The sequence below is a fragment of the Prunus mume genome, linkage group LG8 (genome assembly GCF_029339155.1).
Source record: "Prunus mume cultivar Tortuosa linkage group LG8, ASM2933915v1, whole genome shotgun sequence".
In the NCBI taxonomy this organism is placed as follows: domain Eukaryota; kingdom Viridiplantae; phylum Streptophyta; class Magnoliopsida; order Rosales; family Rosaceae; genus Prunus; species Prunus mume.
The window spans coordinates 23773363-23794544 of NC_142705.1; the positions used below are offsets into that span (position 1 = coordinate 23773363).

The 21182-nt window shown below is 36.4% G+C and overlaps 1 protein-coding gene across 9 annotated transcripts; it reads right to left on the bottom strand.

Moving 5' to 3' along the window:
* Nucleotides 1–1702: 1702 nt before the first annotated feature.
* LOC103338946 (RNA-binding CRS1 / YhbY (CRM) domain protein) lies at nt 1703–6655 on the bottom strand. 9 transcript variants are annotated; one of them, XM_008242215.2, is made up of 6 exons: nt 6414–6655; nt 6030–6270; nt 5263–5731; nt 3957–4358; nt 2736–2891; nt 1703–2327 (listed from the first exon to the last, which is right to left on the bottom strand). In XM_008242215.2, the coding sequence occupies exons 2-5, from the start codon at nt 6086–6088 to the stop codon at nt 2739–2741; spliced, it is 1083 nt and encodes a 360-aa protein (XP_008240437.1). In that variant the 5' UTR covers nt 6089–6270; nt 6414–6655; the 3' UTR covers nt 1703–2327; nt 2736–2738. The 9 variants fall into 9 exon arrangements, with proteins under 9 accessions (XP_008240437.1, XP_008240439.1, XP_088899150.1 ...); XM_008242217.2 differs by having other exon boundaries at nt 1703–2002; nt 6414–6644; XM_089043024.1 differs by having other exon boundaries at nt 1703–2083; nt 6414–6644.
* Between the last annotated feature and the right edge of the window lie 14527 nt (nt 6656–21182).

Below are 21182 nucleotides of genomic sequence, written 5' to 3' on the forward strand. Positions count from 1 at the left end.
TCTTTAATAGTGTAGATGATAAGATTAGTATTCAATAATTTTAAAATATGGCATTCAAGAAAATTATAATGGTATATATTAGGGGTGGCATTTTAGACCAAAAAACGCAAAAACCAACCGATATTATACCGCATTGGAACCGTAATACCCGAAAACTGACCGAAAATTATAGTTTTAGAAACCGCATCGCAATTGCGGTTGCGGTTGATGAAGTTGGCAACTTGCGGTTACCGCAAACCGCAATCATATTTTCAAATAATAATAAAATTGCATTTTAGTAAATGAAACATATGACAACTTGTAAGTAATTAGTTTATTTATGCTCATGTTATTTATGCTTCTTCTTATAATAAAATGTACTGAACTTATGTTGTTTTATTTGTAGATAGCATTGGTGCTCAAACAATGCAACCGAGTCCTTCAAATCCACTCACCACCACCAACACTTGAGTTCTCCTTTTGGTTTATAACTTTAATTAACTTTGAATTGGATTTTTCCTTTAGATTCTAACTTAAATTTATTTTGCATTGCATTTTCCTTTTCATTTGTAACTTTAACTAACTTTGAATTGGATTTTACCTTTGGGTTGTAACTTTAATTCATTTTGCATTGCATTTTCCTTTTGTTTGTAACTTTAAGGGATTTGGAATTGGATTTTTCTTTAGGTTGTGAATACTTGAGAAGTTGAGGTTGAGGTTGTGAATTTATATATGCTTGAGAAGTTGAGGTTGTGAATTTATATTTTTGGGTAAAATATGCTTGAACTCAAAAGGTTTCAAAAGAAGCATCAAAACTAGACATAAAATGTGGAAGATTGAATTTTTATAACACAAAAAGAATTTGCGGTTTATACCGTTAATTCACGGTAATCGACCGCTTTTTTAGGTTTCAAAAATCATCTTACCGCATATAGTTGGTCGGTTTGCGGTTTGAGCAAAAATTCGTGGTTGCCGAACCGCAACCACCCCTAGTATATATTACTATACTAATCAATATAAAATGATATAATGAAGTGGAACAAACCGAGTAGTAAGTGTGGTAATAATTTAATAACCAGTTAGTGCTTGAATGGTCCTATTCAAATTATTTTTTTAAATTTTGTATAGGGACCCTCTAATGTAAAACCTGGCTTTACAACTGTACGAATGTTGCATTGCAGCAAAGCCCCAACCATTCGAAGAGCATGGAATCTCAATTTTATAAATTTGGTGAAGAGTGCAGTGCCAAAGAGGAAATTACTTGGGTTACTACTACACTGGTGGAGAGAGAGAGAGAGAGAGCTTGGGGGTGGCGGAGAGGTGGGAGAGGGAGCGTTTGTTGTGTGGGGTAAAGGAAGGGGATTAAATAAATATATAGAAATGGCTTATATATATATGTTTTTTAATATTACAAATTTACCCCTAATATTGAATTAAAATCCAAAAATAACAGCGAGTCCCCAATACCATTTTTATATTGTTTAATTCTAATTTATCCACAAAAAAAAAACAGGGGATAATTGACAATTATAAATTAAAAAACCGCCATTACCAAGTTCAAAGGAATGCTTCAATTAAAATGGCTCTTAACCATAATTAAAATTCAAAATAAGTTTTTTTTTTTTTTTTTTTGAAAACTGAAAAATTAAAAGTAGATTTCCTTGGGATTTTAATACCATACAAGTCAAAATAAACTCTAGAAGGACATCCATAAGGAAGTAACTTACAAAAGAGAAAAAATTGACATACAGAAAACTAGAAATAAGCAATAATATTATCTTCAAATAACCCTCCCATTCAAGCACAAATAAAGGCAGCAAGTATAACCTTTTCCCACTCAAAACATCCCATGGCATCAAATATGTTTTCAATTTGCATGATCCATGCTTCAGCCTTTAATGATGAACTAGGAGCCCCATTAAATAAGGGTGGCTTATAAGTCTGAAATTTTTCCCAAGTCACTCTCATTCCTTGCATTTGCATTACCATCTTCAGCGTTGTAATTATTGTTCATAACCTGCACCTGCCAGATTGCAGGGATAACTCTTGAAGTATAACCTAAAATATAGATGGCCTGATCGTTGAAATGCATTGTGACCTAGCCCTATGAAGGATGCATGCACTTTTCTTACAATAAGGACATCCTTAACACACACACACACACACACACACATATATATATAGAGAGAGAGAGAGAGACCAAAGAACACATGCAAGGCACAATATCAGATTTTGTGGTAGCACTTCAGATACTCAGATTTTGGAGCTTTTGCCAATCACCGTCCCTTGCAAAATTTTGTGCGACTGCAGAGGAGAGTTGGGATTTGCAAGAAGGTTTAACTGGCAAGCTGTCAAAAGGAGAGAGTGAAACTTCAGAATACCCAGGCTACATACATGTTTACATGTCTTCGTTTAAGATCACAATTTTGTGACTTAGCGTCTAGAGAAGCTTCAAAGAGACTTTCATCTTGTCTAGGTATTTGGTCGCTGATTATAGGGGGGATTATGGTGTAGGAAAAAGCCTGAAGGGTGTTGTACGGTGGAAGTATGGTTATGTATAAGGGTTCGCTCGCTCACACCCAAGCTTTGGAAGCAGTAAAAAGTATAATGCTCTAGCCAGGAAACCTTTGGCTTTCAAGGTCGCTTTGTATTGTATTTTCTTTTATAAAATTAAAAAATAAAACTAAAAACCAAGCATCAAATCCAACGTCGACCAATGAGCTGGTGGCATAAGGGGCAGAAGAAAAATACCTTACCATTCATGTGTTGATCAAAGAATCTTGTGTTGCATTCTCATTTACTTTCTTAAATCGAGCAAGGTGCTTGTGATACTCTTCCAGTTCTTTCCCCAGTTTTTCAATGAACTGACTTGTATGTTCAAGCGACTGCTCATACTTATATTTTTCCAGGGCCTGCAGTTTTTCAAACAGAAAGGCAACTGTAACATTTATTTTTCATTCTTGTGTGAATCAAAGCCTTTTAAACCAAATTTTCAATTGGCCTTCATAAAAAAAAAATATATTTAAAAAATCTACCCGCTTTCAAAATCACAACCTTCCGGGGGTGATGGTTCATCATGTCAAGTACATCTTCAATTTTTTCTTCGACCAAAAAAAAAAGTGCAGCAAACACGATAGGTAACCTAGAACTATCAATTTACTTTCGTTATATTAAAGACAAGCTGACCTTCCAAAAGAGAGTAGATTTTTGTTTTCTTTTTGAGGAAAAAATATAAAGGCTAAATTGAAAGTTGACCTGCAAGAGTAGAAAGATTAAGCACCTAATCTACATTTTAAAACTTAGAAACAGCAACTTCCACTCAGTACAACAGTCCTTCTCAGTCAACAAAAACTGCACTAAAATTTGGACCCCTAGATAGCCTGAAAAAGATGAGGAAATCTTGAGCCCCCTACCAACTATAAACTGACAACAACCAGAAAAGCCTCCCAACCTTGACCAATACCTTGTAATCCCCACCAGTCTCCTGAAGGACATATTTACTTCTAATCAGATCATGCCAGAAAGAATTCTCTTCGAAAGGGAACCACTACAATAATTCATGTAGCTATGACATTTACTGTTCTTTACTCAACTAGTGTTATATGTAGTTATAATATTAATATCTATTATATCCATTGAAACTTAATTTGAGTTTTTGCAACTCTTCTTCCATTTGTCCAATAAATTTACTGATGCAACTTAAACTTAACTTGAAGAAGCCATCTCACACCTGGGGTGCTAGCTTATAATACGACAATAGCTAGTAGCCATCACTGCACTATGCATCCTTGTAATGCAAATAAGTGAACAACCACACCATATCTTTCAGGCATTCACAAAAATAACAAATAAAAAATAAAAAAAATATAACCCAAACATAGATAAATTAAAACATGTAAAAATTCCAGACTAAATACTTACATGCATTGACTACCATATTCTTAAAAATGAAAAATTTAAGGATAGCTGAAAATTACCTTATTTTTAGATAGTGTATCCGTAGGTGACATTACTTTCGGCTGAACATAGTTCTTTCCCCGGTAGAAAATTACAGTATTATTACATTTTATGTCAATCACAATGCCTTTACTCAGTCTAGCAAGCTCTTGAGCATATTCCTGAACCTGTCCTGGCTTACAAGGCTTGCAAATAACCTTTACTGTCTCATGCTTCTTCCAATGCAGATGCATATTTAGAACCACACCTCCAAAAACTCCCCGCCTTCCTACTGGGACATAATTCTTCTTTTTCTCACCAGTTCTCTTAAGATAATGTTTTTCTTCTTCAGTTAAAATTTCAGGATCATGTATATCAGCAGGGGCTTTGGCAACCTCAAATTTCATCAACTTCTCAATCAACCATGCTTCCTTTCGTTTTGCCTAAAGAATACACAAGTTGACAGAGGTCAAGTAAACATACGTACTTGGGAAACTAAACATATGCAGAAAATAAGAATATTTTCTTCTAGAGCTTTTGATGATGCAGGAGCATCTAAGAGGCTTTCCAAGGCTAAGTGGGCCATCTAACTTGTTTGGGTTTTAGTTGTTTTCTTTATCTATTATTTGTCTTGTTTTATTTTTAAGTTTTATTTCAGCTGGTAGACTAGAGTTCTGCTCCTATTTTTTGTAAATAGTCATGTGAGGTTTTTAGTATGTTGTAGGGCTAGGATTAAGTAACTATGTTAAATAATCAAGGTCTAGGATGGTATGGCTGCTGTAGCTCTAGTACAAATACTCTTTCAAGAGGCTTTGTTAACAGCTTTTTATGCAGAAAATCAGATTCAGAGTTCCTCTTGGGTCTTAGGACTCAATTATCGATGTTCCTACTTCGATCCTATTGCTTATTATCTCTTTTTTCATGTTTTCTTATTGCTGGAAATTCCTCTAGAGTGGTTTTGGTCTGCTACACCAATCTGACAGCAGCCTACTGCTTCTGTCCTACATCATTTGAGATGGTCATCTCCCAGGAAATGCAGAAATTTATGAACAGAGAAAAATAGAAAACCTAAAAGAGATATTAGCCGTAACCATAAACTGTGGTTACCAGAATCAAGGTTACTGAGAAAACGGTTTTTTCATAAACTTGGGAAAATTTGTAAAAATTCAATTTCTTTTGTAAGAAACAAAACTTTCTTGAAACCTGCTACAAACTCTGCCCTAAGAGGATAGACACAAAACCAGAAAGCTCAATTAAACAATGATAACAGGATCAGGAACACCAAAACATAAAACAAGTCCTGAAATAGTGGCATCAAATTATGCATAAATAACAAAGTGGTCCAACCTTTTCAAGTTTGTATCTAATTCTAACTTCTGGATTTGGAGAATTCATCTTCTTCTTGGCCTTTAGACGGTAAAATCGCAGTTCATTCAGTTTGGCCTTCTTGGACACTTCAGCTCGTTTGGCCATCTTCTTCCCTTTGGTCGAGGAACCAGTTTTATCAAGTGGCTTACCAAATGAAAACCTCACAACATCATTGTTTGTCTTCAGCTCAATTGATGTACTACTCATGCACCTAGCAGGCAGACAGTTTCTAAGAACACTTTGACACTCAACAATATTTGATCTCCGCACCAATGAAGAATCAAATGAGGAGGATACACATGGAACTTCTAAGAAAGACGTCAATACACTGTATCTTTGCCTTTGCATACACATATTGCAAGAAAGAGACTGTCTAAAACGTGTTATGGTTGGCAAGGAGAGATCGAAAACATTTTGTGCTAGACAACTGAACCAGACAAAAGAGCCCCTGTATAAAAGATAGACGTGATTTGTCATCAGTGGTGTTTGAAATGAAAAGGAAAATTCAAAGCATATTGTAGGAGCAAGTGTAAGGCAGAAAAAGGTGAAGAATTTCATGAGGCTGTACTTAAGACAATCAAAAGTTTAAAATTTCGAAATAGGATATCAACAATGACAAGAGCAAAGTACACATAATGCCAAGGCACTTATTACAATCACACAACTTCTAGGAAGAACGATCAATGACAGTCCAATAGATGATTCACAAACTATACCACAAACAGGGGTGAAAGAAAAAAGAGTACCTTTTTATAGCACTCGGAGAAGAGCGAGAAGCAGCTCTTACAGAAGTTGAAGCAAACATTATTAACACCCACACGAAAAGGGAAGCCTATCCTCTTCCAGCTCTCTCTCTCTCTCTCAACCACTGGTGCCACTCCAACTACCACTCCCACAAAGGAAATCCCACCGGGACCTCAAGCACCAGAATCCCAGCTCCACCGGGACCTCAAAGAATTTCTAAGTAATGAGATTGATATGACTTTCCTGTATTACACTCACTCAGGCAATTTTTCAAACACCAAGGCATTAAAATTCAATCAGCAATGGACCTCTGAACCCAACCAATTTACCTACCCATCTATGCATCAATAGACAAATTTAAGCAATCAAACCAAACTAATTATTACCTGGCCTTAGTTTCAATCAGTGTTTTCAAAAGCATGCCTAAGAGCGCTTCGGAGGGCACGTCGGAGCGAGGCGGAGGGAAATCGCCTTAGGCGTATGGATGTTTAGCTTGTTGCACGCTTAGCGTAAGCGAGGCGTGGGGAGGCGTGGAAGGCGCGTAGAAGCGCCGCTGTCTGCAAGCCAGAGCGCGAGGTGGAAGACGACCTCGCTTGAATTTTTTTTGGTTAACGTTTGTTTTAACGAAACGACGTCGTTTCATCTAGTTACTTAAGTGTTTTTTGGGAACTGAGTGCCTTAAACGCACGTTTTGGGTGTTTTTTCTTATAAAGCAAACATCATGTCTTTTAACCCCCACGGAAACAAACAATACTTCCCTTTTATTTTTTCTTCTAAATAATACATTAATGGATAATCTGCATCACTTTTAATTCTCACCATCAATTTTAATGGACCTCTCTGTATATCCCTGTATGTAATTCTCTTTGTACTAGATTCATGTATATATACATATATATATTTATTTATTTATGTTAGTTTTTTTTTTTCCAAACAACACAATATCCATAAAATCCACTAAAAATAAGGGGGGTGTTATTCAATTAGGATTATAAAGCATTTAAAAAGATTTTAAAAATCCGACTATATTCAATTTGGATTTATATAAACTTTAAAAGAGGTTTTACAAGTCTGGGTGTATTCAATTCGGACTTGTATGAACTTTTAAAAGTACCATTTAAATATGGGTGTATTCAATCAGGATTATAAAAAAGTTGAATCAAATCTAGGTGTATTTGAAATGTCATATATTTGGAAGGATTTCATTAAGTGATAAATTTTCGTAGGTTTTAAGGGGAGAGCTATAAATAACAAAGACCATAATAAATCCAACCTCCCCCCATCATAGTATTTTCATTAGACGTTTTTCTCTTGCCCTAACTTTTCTCTCTACAACAGAAGACGAACAACTTCCTTCCTCCATCCATGAAGGTATGCTCCCTATTTTTTCTTTGATCAATACCTCGTTGGTGGTCAAAGTCGTGCCCCTGCAAATGAAGTTGAGTTATTCAATCTTCATAATTTTTCCTTGACGAATGTCATTGAGAGGATATTTGGTATTGTTTGCCCGTTTTGCATTTACTCCTGTGAGGAAGGGCAAAGTCATTGCCTTGAGAACCATAAACTTACAATTTTCAAGTCTGCACCTCCATTCTCATATGCGACACAAACATAGATAGTGTTAGCTTGTATAGGACTACAGAATTTTCTTTGAAAAGAGTGTAGATCTGATGAATTTCCTATTGAATTAGAGGACGAATCTTCTTCATCTTCATCGTTACCGATTAATGAAGGGAATCTTGAACTAGTTTTCCAAACACAAGAACAACAACGACATAATGCTAATGAATGGAGAGTTGGTATAGCTGTGGATATGTGAAGAGATGTTGGGCACAATGACAACAATGAGAATCAAGGATAATGTATGAACGTTAAATATTTTTCTTAAACTTTTCTTTCAAATTTGTAATACATTTGTCACTATATTTCTTATGAATTTTGCTTTTCGTTAAACATAATTTTATTTCAAGTTGTAGGAAAAGATGTTATGAATTTGGTTTTTTATTTCATGTTGTTAAAAATTTTATTTCATCTTTTTTTATATATATAGCAATGTTGCTATATACGTTGACAACATTGAATCTGTTGAATTTAGCAGACAAGCAATGACATATATTTTCGAATAAGCAACAAAGTTTTTACTCTCATCCATCGGCTAATCTTAACCTTATTATTCAAGCTAGACCAGTTTAGAATTTATGTGGTCTTTGCCTGCAAGAGCCATTATTCAAAATATTTTTTATTGCAATTTGGACAACCAATGCTTGGATTCTCTTTTCTCTGGGCAGGTTTTTTTTTTTATTTGGACAAACTTGGATTAGAAATGCATTGCCTACAGCACTAGCTTTGACAGCCGATCCAATTGCTTCTCTAGTTGACACAACATCCATTAGTCAAATAGGTACTTTGCTTCTTATTCTTTTCATTTTGAACTGTGCATATGTTTTTCCATCACAAACAAGTACTTTTTGTTTTTGCTTTGGGTAACAAAAACAAATTTGATTGAAAAAAATTCAAGTTTCTTTCTTTAAATGACAAGGATGGGGATAAAATGAAATATACTGTCTACATAAGTCTGGAATAAAAGCCTATCAAGTTCTATGAAAGCTTAAGAAAGTTTTATTAAAAAATTATACAGAAGTCTTCTGAAAGTCTATCAAGTTCTATATGAATTATAAAATTCCATCAAGTTCTTTGAAAGCTAGCACTTAAACAAAATCTTTTTAAACGCTCTAGAATCCTAATTGAATACACTCCCCCCCCCTAACACTCAAGTCCACACATAAATGCCAAATATCATAGCATTTGATGTTTCGTGATGAGGAGTGGGAGTCATGAATTGAGTTTTTCTTTTGATGTTGAATAAGTATTTTATGTTTTGGGATTGATTATTATGCTTGAATGACAATTAATATTTATATTTGATAGAATATTTTGGCTTAATAAGAATTAGTAGTACAATTTATTTATATTATATTATTTATAATTTTTTTATCAAATGAAATTAATGTTCAAAAGGCTTAAAGACGCCTCGTTTCTACGCCTCACTGCTTCAAGACTTACACCTCACATAGTGAATTAAAGACACCTCGTTTCTATGCCTCGCCTTTTAAAACATTGGTTTCAATGTCAACAATCAAGACAATAAAATCGGATGAGTACAACCATAAGCCCATTTGCGCATCGTCAATCTCTCTTGCGCTTATTTGGCATGGAATTTTAATTAATCTGATGATTAAGATCAAATTTTTGAATAAGTTACAGTCGAGTAAGTGAAACCCAAACCCGAAAGAAAACGACCCGGGGCACGTTTTGAACACCAAACCCAAGAAAGCCAAGAAGACACATTTGAAAACAAAAACCGCTATGGCATTATCCAACCCATTTGGTGTAAATTTCAAATTTTTCCTCTCCAAAAAGTAATTACTTCAGTTTTGTTCGGACTCAAACCGTTTTTTTCTCCCAACCCTTCATACTCAAATTTTAAGTCCGCAACTTTATTAAATTGTTTAAAAATAGTTTAAGTCTTTTTTTTTTTAAATGGATAACTTTTCTTCATTTAATCTTTTAAAATAACTTCATAATTATTATTTTTTAACAATGTGACCAAAAAAAATTGAAATTCCACAAATATATTTTTCTTCCAAAAGAAAACACACATTGAAACAATTGTCGACCTCATTCACTATCTCCAAAGCTCCCCCAAAGGTGATCGATCAAATCATGTCGGAGATTCTAATGCACATGTGGAGATCAAACTCTATTATTACGAATCATGTAATGAGAGAGAGTTTGTCTATCTTGGTGGTACTCATATGTAATGTTTGCCTGCAGCTCATATTGTCTTGCTCTGGCCCTCTTGGATCATTGTGGACAAGTATCCTTATCATTAGATTCCTCTTCAACATATTCGTACTCATCCTCCACAATCATGTTGTGCAAAATTGTACACATCATCATGATTGAGTTGAGGTTATCCTTGCACCACATACGTGCAGGGCCCCAAACAATAACCCATCGAGCTTGTAGTATTCCAAATGCTCTTTCAACATCTTTTATCTACGCTTCTTGCATTTGTGCAAAAAGCCTCTTCATAACTTTGGATTGGACAGAATGCATTATGAGGGGATTCCTAAATGATAGCTGATCATTTTTGTTTTGCCCCAGTAAGTACTATATTGTGCGATATCTGCTATGGCTTGGGGTACGGAATCTTGTCCGAAGGTGTTAGTTTCCCATTATCGTGTTATTGCGCTTTTCATAATTTTTGCAGATGCTTGTGCTAATGCCTTAAATTTTTACTAGGTTATTAACTTACATGTCTTTTGAAGAAAAAGTATTATTTCAACTCAGTTTATTATTACTTCATCTTCTCAGTTTTAGGTATTTATTCAAGATGTTACGGTATTTATATTTTGTCTCAACAACTTTTAGGCGGCTATTTAGAGTGTTTGCTCTCTTCGTGTCATCATGTCAATCTCATTCAAGAAGGTTGACGTTACTTCCATTCAATGATCAATAAACACGTTATTCAGCCATACCTAGATCATTATTCATGTGTTGTTGATCTTCTTAAACATTCTTCCCTTTGCCCACATTGGTCTCATACTTCTTCTTGAGCTTACGAATCTTATCTTGCAATTGGGTCTTGTTCTCATCGGCTTTCAGCAAATTCTTGATAAAATCATGAAAGTTAATCATATCACCATATGGGTTTAGCTCTTTCTTGGAGTACTCATATTCAAACTCGGACTACCTTTGGAGGCTTGAGTTCCTTAGACTCGGACTCTGGAGAGGGTGCTACTTTTGGAGGCTTGGGTTCGTCGAACTCGACCTCAGGAGCGGGTGCTACCTTTGGAGGTTTAGCTTCCTCGAACTCAGACTCAGGATTGGGTGCTGCCATTGGAGGCTCTAGTTCCTAGGACTCGGACTCAGGAGTGGTGCAACTTTATTATGCAACTTTATTAAAGGCTTATTTATTATAGTACCCCCTGAAACTACGGTCAAATCCTAGATTGCCTCATGGAAGACCAAGGTTTAGTGTTCCACTTTGCCCCTTACCGTCATCTCCATCTATAATTTCGTTAACATTGATGATGTGGCAGGGTTAGATTAGCAATGTTATATACATGGGTTCTTTATCCACCTCCAGGTTGGACAAACAAATAATAAAAAAAACAATTTATATTTATTAAATACTTTTAAAAAAATAAAAATCAATTATACACCAATTTTTTTTTAAAAAAAAAACATAGAAATTGAAAAAAAAAAAAAATCTAGCCCAATCGCCTTCCCTACCCTTCCAACCCCTCATCCTCGTCCCCTCTCTTTCTCACACACACACACACCCTCTACACAACCTTCTTGATCTAAGCCCCATCCCTACCGCATGTTCGACCTTCCTTCACCCATCCACCCCCGACAACCACAAAACATCTAACGGATAGTGGTGCAAGGAGCGAAGTGATGAAACACAAAAAATCAATCCATAGCCTATGCTGAGGACTCGCCGCAGGAGCAGCGAACCCGGCTCTGAACTCGCTCATGAATTCGCAGACTCGGCGATCACCGCAACCGCCTCAAATTCCAATTTGCGAGTTCATTTCTCGCGAGACTGGTCCAATTCGTTCAATTGAGCCTAGTGTTGTTGAATATCAAAGAAGTACTCATTCATACCTCGAGTCTTCTACTTTTGATTGGCTTCAAGGATCAATTTTTCATGCTAGGTTTGAACAAACTCTTCTTGCTCTTGCTTCTGTTCCTAGCCCAACAAAATCAGCAACATGAGTATGTCACTCATTGGGCTATTTAATGAACCCACAGCTGAGGAGATGTGGCGATTTGGTGTAGGTATTTTTGGGGAGGAAAGGAGCTGAGTGATGAAATTGAAAGGGTAGTGGTGGTGTTTGCAGGGCGAGGCTAAAGTGTTGGGAGGATAAGGGAGATTGGATCTGGGCTAGTTTTTTTCTTCTTTCAATTTTCTGTTAATTTTTTAAAAGTATTTAATAAATATAAATTATTTTTTATTATTTATTTGTCCAACCTGGAGGTGGATAAAGAACCCATGTATATAAAATTACTAATTTAACCCTGCCACGTCATTAATTTTAACGAAATTATGGATGGAGATGACGGTAGGGGCAAATGGAACACCAAACCTTGGTCAAGGGGATAATATGGGCCACTTTAACTTCCGAGGGGCAATCTCGGATTTGATCGTAGTTTCAGAGGGCACTACAATAAATAATTATTTATTAAATTGTTTAAGAATGGTTTAAGTCTAATTTTTTTTGGATAACTTTTCTTCATTTAATCTTTGAAAATAACTTCATAATTTAATTTTTTTGGACAATGTGACAAAATTTTGAAATTCCACAAATATAATTTTCTTCCAAAAGAAAACACACATTGAAACAATTGTCGACCTTATTCACTATTTCCAAACCTCCCCTAAAGGTGATCAATCAAATCATTTCAGAGACTCTGATGCACAAGTGGAGATCGAACTCTATTATTATGAATCATGTAATCAGAGAGAGTTTGTCTATCTTGGTGGTACTCGTATATAATGCTTGCCTCCAGCTCATATTGTCTTCCTCTGGCCCTTTTGGATTGTTGTGGATGCGTATCCTCATCATTAGATTCCTCTTCAACATATTCGTACTCATCCTCCTCAATCATGTTGTGCAAAATTATACACATCATCATGATTGAGTTGAGATTATCCTTGCACCACATACGTGTAGGGCCCCAAACAATAGCCCATAGAGCTTATACTATTCAAAATGCTCTTTCAACATATTTTATCTATGCATTCTTGCATTTGTGCAAAAAGCCTCTTCATAACTTTGGATTGGATGGAATGCATTATGAGGGGATTCCTAAATTATAGTTGATCATATTTTTTTTTTGGGCCCAGGAAGTACTATGTAACACCCCGACTCCAAGTTATTCCCTATTTTAATTAAATTAAATGTGAATTTATGAAATTACCCTTGGGGCAGAATAATTCGGTCAATTTCTTAATTCAGAGAGGGAGTTTGGGGCAGTGTTTGATATTTTTTTTGGATTGATCGCTTTGAGGTGAGTCCATGGAAGTGTGGCGGACTCGATTCGGAATGGTAACGAGGTTTCGGCGATCAAGTTTCCTTCAGTGGCAAAACCGTAATTAATTTGAGAAGGGATGGGGTTAAAAATCAGATTTTATTTTTCAGTTTTATCTCTCTCTCTCTCTCTCTCTCTCTCTCGGTTTCTCTCTCCCCGATCCGATCACTCTCTCTCTTCGATTCTCTCAACTCCGCTACGGCAAGGGCCGGCACCGGTCTCGTTAGATTCATCTCGACGCGTCGGTCAAGACCCACCGGTTTTCCCCTGGAAAACCCGATTCCAACCAGGTTCGACTAGTTTTTCTCCCGATTTTCACCATGACGGCGCAGCGTTTTCGACCGGTTTTTCCTTCGCGCTTGGTATGTTTTCGAACCATCTCCATATGTTCTAGCTGTTTTTAGGGTAGGCTTGGATCGATTTTGAGTTTGGAAAATAGATTTGAAACCTAGGTTTTTGGCCATATTTCAAAGTGAAATTCCGGCCAGTTGCCGTCCAAATTGGACCTTCCCGTAGTTGAATGAAGTGATCCTTGCCTCGAGTAGTATCTAGGGTAGGAAGGGTGAGCAGTGGTGTGGAGCTTTTTCTATTGCCGGAAATTACTCTACACTCCCACGTCTGCCAGCGTGCGTGGGCAAGGTAGTGAGGCCACATTTGCATCCTGTTGTAATCCTAGTGTTGTCACGAGCGCGTAGGTGTGCTCGGATGTCGATTTGGATATCGTTTGAGTCTCGAACGCATATCGCCTATTACGTAGTTCTATAGGTTTGGACCGTTGGATGGTCTTGAATTTAATATATGTTAACCTGGACATCCTTAGGACCGTGTAGGATCTAACGGATCGTAAAACGGAGTTCTGGATACTCCGAAAATGCCAACCCTATGGTTAGGGTTTTAGTAACCATCCGATCGTGCCATCGTGAGTGATCCGACCGTCGGATCTGGACCAAACTTGCAGGACGTGTATCTTGGACCTTGTAAAACCTATAGGAACTCCCGGATTGAAAAACGGAGGTCGTGGGTCCCGTGGGCCCATTGACCCGAATTGGAAAGTTTGACCATCGGTTGACCGAGTGTCTTTCCGAGGCTGTTTCATCGTGTGAATTGGGTAGTTGGACCCTATTTTAAAGTTCTGTTTCATGCTTGATGTTAATCGCATTTTCAGATTCGAATCGTGCTTCGACCGTATAAGAAAGTGGACCTCTCGTGGTCAAACTGTGTGGGACTACTTGTGAGTGGACTTTTCTTTCAAAACTTCGGCATGACTTTATTCATGGAAAACATGGCATATTGCTTTATTTTATTTATTGAATATGGTATATATTCGAATGTGAAATTCGTGGTTTTCATAAAATTTTGATAATATTTTGGGTTTTGAGAATATATACACATATGGTTATGTGTGGGGTACCTAGGAGGTTAATACGAGTTTATGTAAAGGCGTGATCATTGATATGTCTGTTTGGAATGCTTTAAACACTATCGTATGTACCTCCCCGGATCTGAAACTTGATTATTGATACTGGATACGCTTGGAATTATTTCAGGACATCCTTGAGGGGATGTTGTTGTGGACCCTGGATTTGGGGTAGTCTGCGCGCGTAGTATCTGGTATTTCAGGCGTACAAGCTTTGACCGTGTCGGCTGTACATCTGGTGAGAGTTAGTTCCCAGTTGGATGGCTCGTTCCCTAGACACATGGTAAATTGAGGAATGGCTCTGCCATGTAGACTAGTCAAACAATCCCTCGGTTAGATTGTTTTCCCGGTACAACTAAATTTGGTTATATTTATATATTCTTATTATTATATTTTATATTACTATTATATTTTTATATATACATGAATCTTCTGTCATTCTTAATTCTCGGTAAGGATACTTCCTCACCGGTCGTACCGTTAGGTATGTTTTCGAGAGTTTAATCTCTCGGGACTCTTTAAGTTTTGAGTGGTGGGTTTTGTGACGTGTGATTCACGGATTTCGGATTTGGTATCCGGTATTATTTTTAGTATATGTTTATATACTGCTTATGACGGTTTTATTATGCATCTGGATTCGTTACATGTTTTTATAAAGGTGGGGTTATATTACTTTGATTTAATTGAACTGAACTTAATTTTTGTCCACTCACAATTTTCTGTTTTGGCGCCGAGCAAGAGCTCCACAATGAGCCGGACCGGGTGCTCTCGAAGCTTGTGTCTTCATAGGGACTCCTTCACCTTTTCCTTTCAGTTGAACTGTACTTCTATTGTATTTGAATTTCTTAGATATGCTCAGACGCCTACGAGGGTATAAATCGTGAGGCCGAGGCCTTTGTTGTAAACTGTTTTATTGCTTGTAAAGCATGCTGCCAGTTGGTTGTTTATAACTGTAATTTTGAACAAGTTGAAGTTTGGGAATGTTCATTTTACAGGGGTGACTCTGCCAAATTTTTGGTAGAAAGTCTCGATCTTTAGTAAGTGGCCCATCATCGGGGTGATGTCGGAATTTAGGCGGGTCCGTCCCGGTTTCCGAGGAGATTCGGGGCTAGTCCTGTCATACTATATCGTACGATATCTACTATGGCTTTGGGTACATAATCTTGCCCGAAAATGTTAGTTTCCAATTATCTTGTTATTGCGCTTTTCATAACTTTTGCAGATACTTGTGCTAAGACCTTAAATTTTTACTAAGTTGTTAACTTACATGTCTTTTGAAGAAAAAGTATTATTTCAACTCAGTTTATTATTACTTCATCTTCTCAGTTTTAGATATTTATTCAAAATGTTACAATATTTTATCTCAACAACTTTTAGACGGCTATTTAGAGTGTTTGCTCTCTTCATGTCGTCATGTTGATCTCATTCAAGAAGGCTGACGTTACTTCAATTTAATGATCAATGAACATGTTATTCAGCCAGACCTAGATCATTATTCATGTGTTGTTGATCTTCTTAAACATTCTTCCAGTAAATTATTAGACTATTAATCCAAGGTTCTAATCAGCTTATTCTTTTCTAACCAACTTAGCGTGTTCTCTCATTAACTCACCCCTTCTACCAAGAAGCTTAGCCTGTTCTCTCATCAACTCACCCCTTCTAACAAGAAGCTCTAATTTAGCAACATGCATATTCTTCCACTCATTTTTCAACTCAGTTAGCTTCGGTTCTCCAATAAACTCCAAGCAACCCTCCAGCAACCCCATCTCTCTCCAACCCGCACTGACCGCAATTGACCCTTCGCCGCTGCCCCATACCTTCTTAGACAAGTCAAAGACCTTTAGCTTTTGAGGCTTAACAGTATTATACTTCTTCCCTTCCACCATATTGGTCTTATACTTCTTCTTCAGCCTACGAATCATATCTTGCAATTGGGTCTTGTTCATATCGGCTTTCAGCAAATTCTTGATAAAATCATGAAAGTCAACCATATCACCATATGGGTTTAGCCCTTTCCTGAAGTACTCAGATTCAAACTCGGACTCAGGAGTGGTTGCTACCTTTGGAGGCTTGAGTTCCTCAGACTCGAACTCTGGAGTGGGTGCTACTTTTGGAGGCTTGGGTTCGTCGGACTCGGCCTCAGGAGTGAGTGCTACCTTTGGAGGTTCAGGTTCCTGGAACTCAGACTCAAGAGTGGGTGCTGCCATTGGAGGCTCTAGTTCCTAGGACTCGGACTCAGGAGTGGTGCAACTTTATTAAATTGTTTAAGAACGTTTTAAGTCTTCTTTTTTTTGGATAACTTTTCTTCATTTAATCTTTGAAAATAACTTCATAATTTATTTTTTTTGAACAATGTGACAAAAAAAATTGAAATTCCACAAATATATTTTTCTTCGAAAAGAAACACAAAATGAATCAATTATCGACCTCATTCACTATCTCCAAAGCTCCCTCAAAGGTGATCGATCAAATCATGTCGGAGATCGAACTCTATTATTATGAATCATGTAATCAGAGAGAGTTTGTCTATATTGGTGGTACTCGTAAAGAAAACACAAATTGAAACAATTATCGACCTCATTTACTATCTCCAAAGCTCCCTCAAATGTGATCGATCAAATCATGTTGGAGACTCTGATGCACATGTGGAGATCGAACTCTATTATTATGAATCATGTAATGAGAGAGAGTTTGTCTATCTTAGTGGTACTCGTATGTAATGCTTGCCTCCAACTCATGTTGTCTTTCTCTGGCCCTCCTAGATCGTTGTGGACACATACTCATCATTAGATTCATCTTCAACATATTCGTATTCATCCTCCACAATCATGTTGTGCAAAATTATACACATCATCATGATTGAGTTGAGGTTATCCTTGCACCACATACGTGTAGGGCCTCCGAACAATTGCCCAAGAAGCTTGTAGTATTCCAAATGCTCTTTCAACATCTTTTATCTACGCTTCTTGCATTTGTGCAAAAAGCCTCTTCATAACTTCGGATTGGATGAAATGCATTATGAGGGGATTCCTAAATTATAGCTGATCTTTTTTTTCTTTTTTTTTTGCCCTAGGAAGTACTATGTCATGCGATATCTGCTATGGCTTGGGGTACAGAATCTTGCTCGAATGTGTTAGTTTCTAATTATCTTGTTATTGCGCTTTTCATAACTTTTGCGGATACTTGTGCTAAGGCCTTAAATTTTTACTAAGTTGTTAACTTACACATCTTTTGAAGAAATTTTTTTAAATCTTCTCAGTTTTAGGTATTTATTCAAGATGTTAAAATATTTTATCTCAACAACTTTTAGATGGCTATTTAGAGTGTTTGCTCTCTTCGTGTCGTCATGTCAATCTCATTCAAGAAGGCTGATGATGAGTAGATTTTATATTATTTAATCCTATTCTTAGTATATTTTGGTTAATATTTTGGAAGAATGTTGATATTTTAAATTGTATTTTCAATATAGGACTTTCAACTTCTTCTTAAGAAAAACGTGGTCAAATGAATGAATATTGGAGTATTTCCAGTTGGAGGACGTTCGTGAGTCAGCTGGCTTGATAGTGTCAAAATATCATATTCTTCCACCAAGCGGTGTTTTCCTGGCGGATAAATAAAGGAGCGATGTGCAGTGGGCTTGAATTGCGTTTTTGGAGCCCAAGGTGACATCGGATGGGTTCGTGGCCTTCTGGAGATGTATTCAGAACATTCATATCTTTAAAAAAGCTATCTTGGGGCATATTTGAAGGAGATTTGAGGCTAAAACGTGGCTAGACAGTTTCTGTGCAATTTATCCTAACTCAATTAGGATTTTATGTTTTAATATATTTTATTATTAGTCACCTTCCTAGTAGAAATAAGAGACTTGGTTCTCAAGGATTGGGTGGCTAGCTTTTAGGGTGATATTCAAGGTTTTAGTCGGCCCTAGTTTTGGGACACTTTCTTGGATGCAATTTTGGGAGACAGAGAGTAATTATTAGGGTTCTTGAAGATTTTCTACCTTAAGGTGTTTTCATTTTTATTCAATCTAATGATACTTTCTTTGATTTTAATTATGAGTATGCGTAACTAATTCGAATTGCTAGGGTGAGGCCATAAGCCTTAGCATGAATATGTAATTTTATTAATTTGCTTATGAATGGATGCATGTTGCTTTGAATTATTAATCACCGCGATTAAAACTATCTATTTATTTTCATGACTGATCACCATTAGGACATTTAGACAAATAATTTAATGCAAATTATGTTGGAACATCACCCTGAAATTGAGGAGGGTTCTTGTGGTTGGTAGTTGTACGTTCACTTGAGGCGAACATCACGCTCTCAAGAGTTGCATGATTTTTCAAAGGCTTTTCACAAAGCTTAATGAGCTTGCATGTTTATATTTGATCTGAACATCACAGACGGATTGCAAGTTAGATATATGTTTTCACTTGAACATCACAAGGAAAATATGCATTAGGAAAACCTAACCTTCAAAGTATATATGTGGAAATTCATAAGTAACTAATAGAATTGCATATGATTGTGATGGTGCTGGCTAAACTCTAGTTTTCTCTAAATTGTTAATTTTAAAAAACGTTTTTTTTCTTCTTTTCTGTTATTATTTCCCAACTTTGAGATTTCTTTTACTGTTAATTTAATATTTTCAAATTCATAAATTTCAAATCTTTGATAAAATATATTTTAATTATTAATTAAGAGTTAGTTCAATTACAAATTAGTCAAACAATCTTTGGGGACAACGACCTTGCATGAGCATTTATACTACAATTACCTTGTATTCTTGCAAGTATTTTCAGTGATTTTAACCTATTGCGCAGGTGCAAAAAATCATATCAACTGACATTACTTCATCGAAAAGGCTCAACGTTTCATCGAAAATATGCTAATGCCATTATATGGGGTTCATTCCTTTCATCTTGTATGGTTCATGGGAGTGTGTGGATTGGCATTAAGCCTATAGATAGCTTGGCAAACTTGTGCAATTGGAGCCACAATGTGATTCTACCCATGTGCAATTGGCAAACCTGTATGCTAGCGTGGATGCTGGGACCGCATTGCAAGAGTTTGGAAGTTGATGAAATAATATTATTTCTTATTTTTATTTATTGAGAAAGATATATAAACAATGAAATAATATTAGCTTTGTTGTAAAAGTGAATAGAGAAAGCATATGAAAGGTAAGAGTAGTTCTCAATAGCTTAATACTCAAGTGTCTTATTCGTCTTTAGTGCCTACTATTTATAGAATTATGAAATACATCACTATTTACCACCCTTAAGTAGTGGGTTACAAAATATTATAATCAATGATAAATATAGTATTTAGTGCATAGGTTACAATCCTATAATGATAGGTATAATTATGGGTATAATCGAGGAATTACAATGGACTTGTGGTGGGTATCCATAACCTTTGAGGTTACGACAAGCTTTTCACTTTTACGGGTCTATATTTTCTAAAAAACTCTTATGTCGAATGAAGAAGAAATTAATGTGGTCCTTTCAAATCTTATAAATCATATTACATAAATTCTTTAAAATTTGAAAGTAAAAAATCTTGATTATAGAAATCCATAAATAAAATCATATAAGTCATTATATTCTGCTTTTTTTATGCCCAAATCTTTCATAGCAATTGCTTGTGTAACCGAGTCTTGAGCTTTGAACTTTCATCTTTCAGATTCTTCCTCTTCCTTTTTGTCTCATTCTTCAAATGAAGCTTGCACTTCTTCACAAGAAGAATCGGGCAAGGATTCCTCTTCAAAATGCCATGAACAAACGCATTTGGCTGTCATTGGAAAGAAGATACAGTGAGGGTTTCTAACTGGGAGTTTGTGTGTGCGAAGGAAGGGGTAAAGAGGGCTTTAGGGTTTAGGAAAGTTGGAAAGTTTTTTGGTGAAAACTGCAGTGCCAAAGAGGAAATGACTTGGGTTACTACTATGCATGGGATTTGAATTAAATACAGAAATAGATTAAATATTTGAATTAAAATTAATTAAAATTGTAATTGTTTATAAATAAAAATTACTAAGTTTAATTAAAATGGCAAAAGAGTAATTCTGAAGCTTGTGCAACATGTACCACGTGAATACCACCAATACAAAATGATAGAATTTCTTAAGCGGTCTCGTTCATCCCCTATACTATAAGATCCAAAAATTGGACCCTCTAGTTCCCTTCATGTCAAAACCTCCAAAGGAACAACATTACTAGTTGGCTCATTTGAGACTTTTTATTATTCTATTACACAACTTCCTGAAAGTATCAACTATTGAGAAGGAGAATTCAAAGACCACCAAACTTTTCATCTTGAAGACTTGAAGCATAGATTAGGACTTAGAAGCAATTTGCTCACATACGCTTTTGTTGATGGTTCACATCATGACTGTAAGCCGAACTTATCAGAGAGCACCACGTGACCACAAGAGACCAAGTCGTCTTCGTACCGACCCAACCAGATTGACCACCCCGGGTGTCTTTGAAGGGCTTCCTAACTGAATTTGGTGGGAGAGACTGTGCACTCGTGGTGGGGCACTCAGACACCGACTTGACCATGGAGATGGCGTGTGACTAGAGATGCATTGATATTCTAACACAACCTGATCCCTGTTGAGTCAGTCACTCCAT

Coding starts and splice junctions, on each gene's coding strand:
- LOC103338946 (XM_008242215.2), bottom strand. CDS start 6,088: ATGTTTGCTTCAACTTCTGTAAGAGCTGCTTCTCGCTCTTCTCCGAGT. Junction 5,732..6,029: donor TCTCCGAGTGCTATAAAAAG/GTACTCTTTTTT, acceptor TCTTTTATACAG/GGGCTCTTTTGTCTGGTTCA. Junction 2,892..3,956: donor ATACACTATCTAAAAATAAG/GTAATTTTCAGC, acceptor GAAAAACTGCAG/GCCCTGGAAAAATATAAGTA.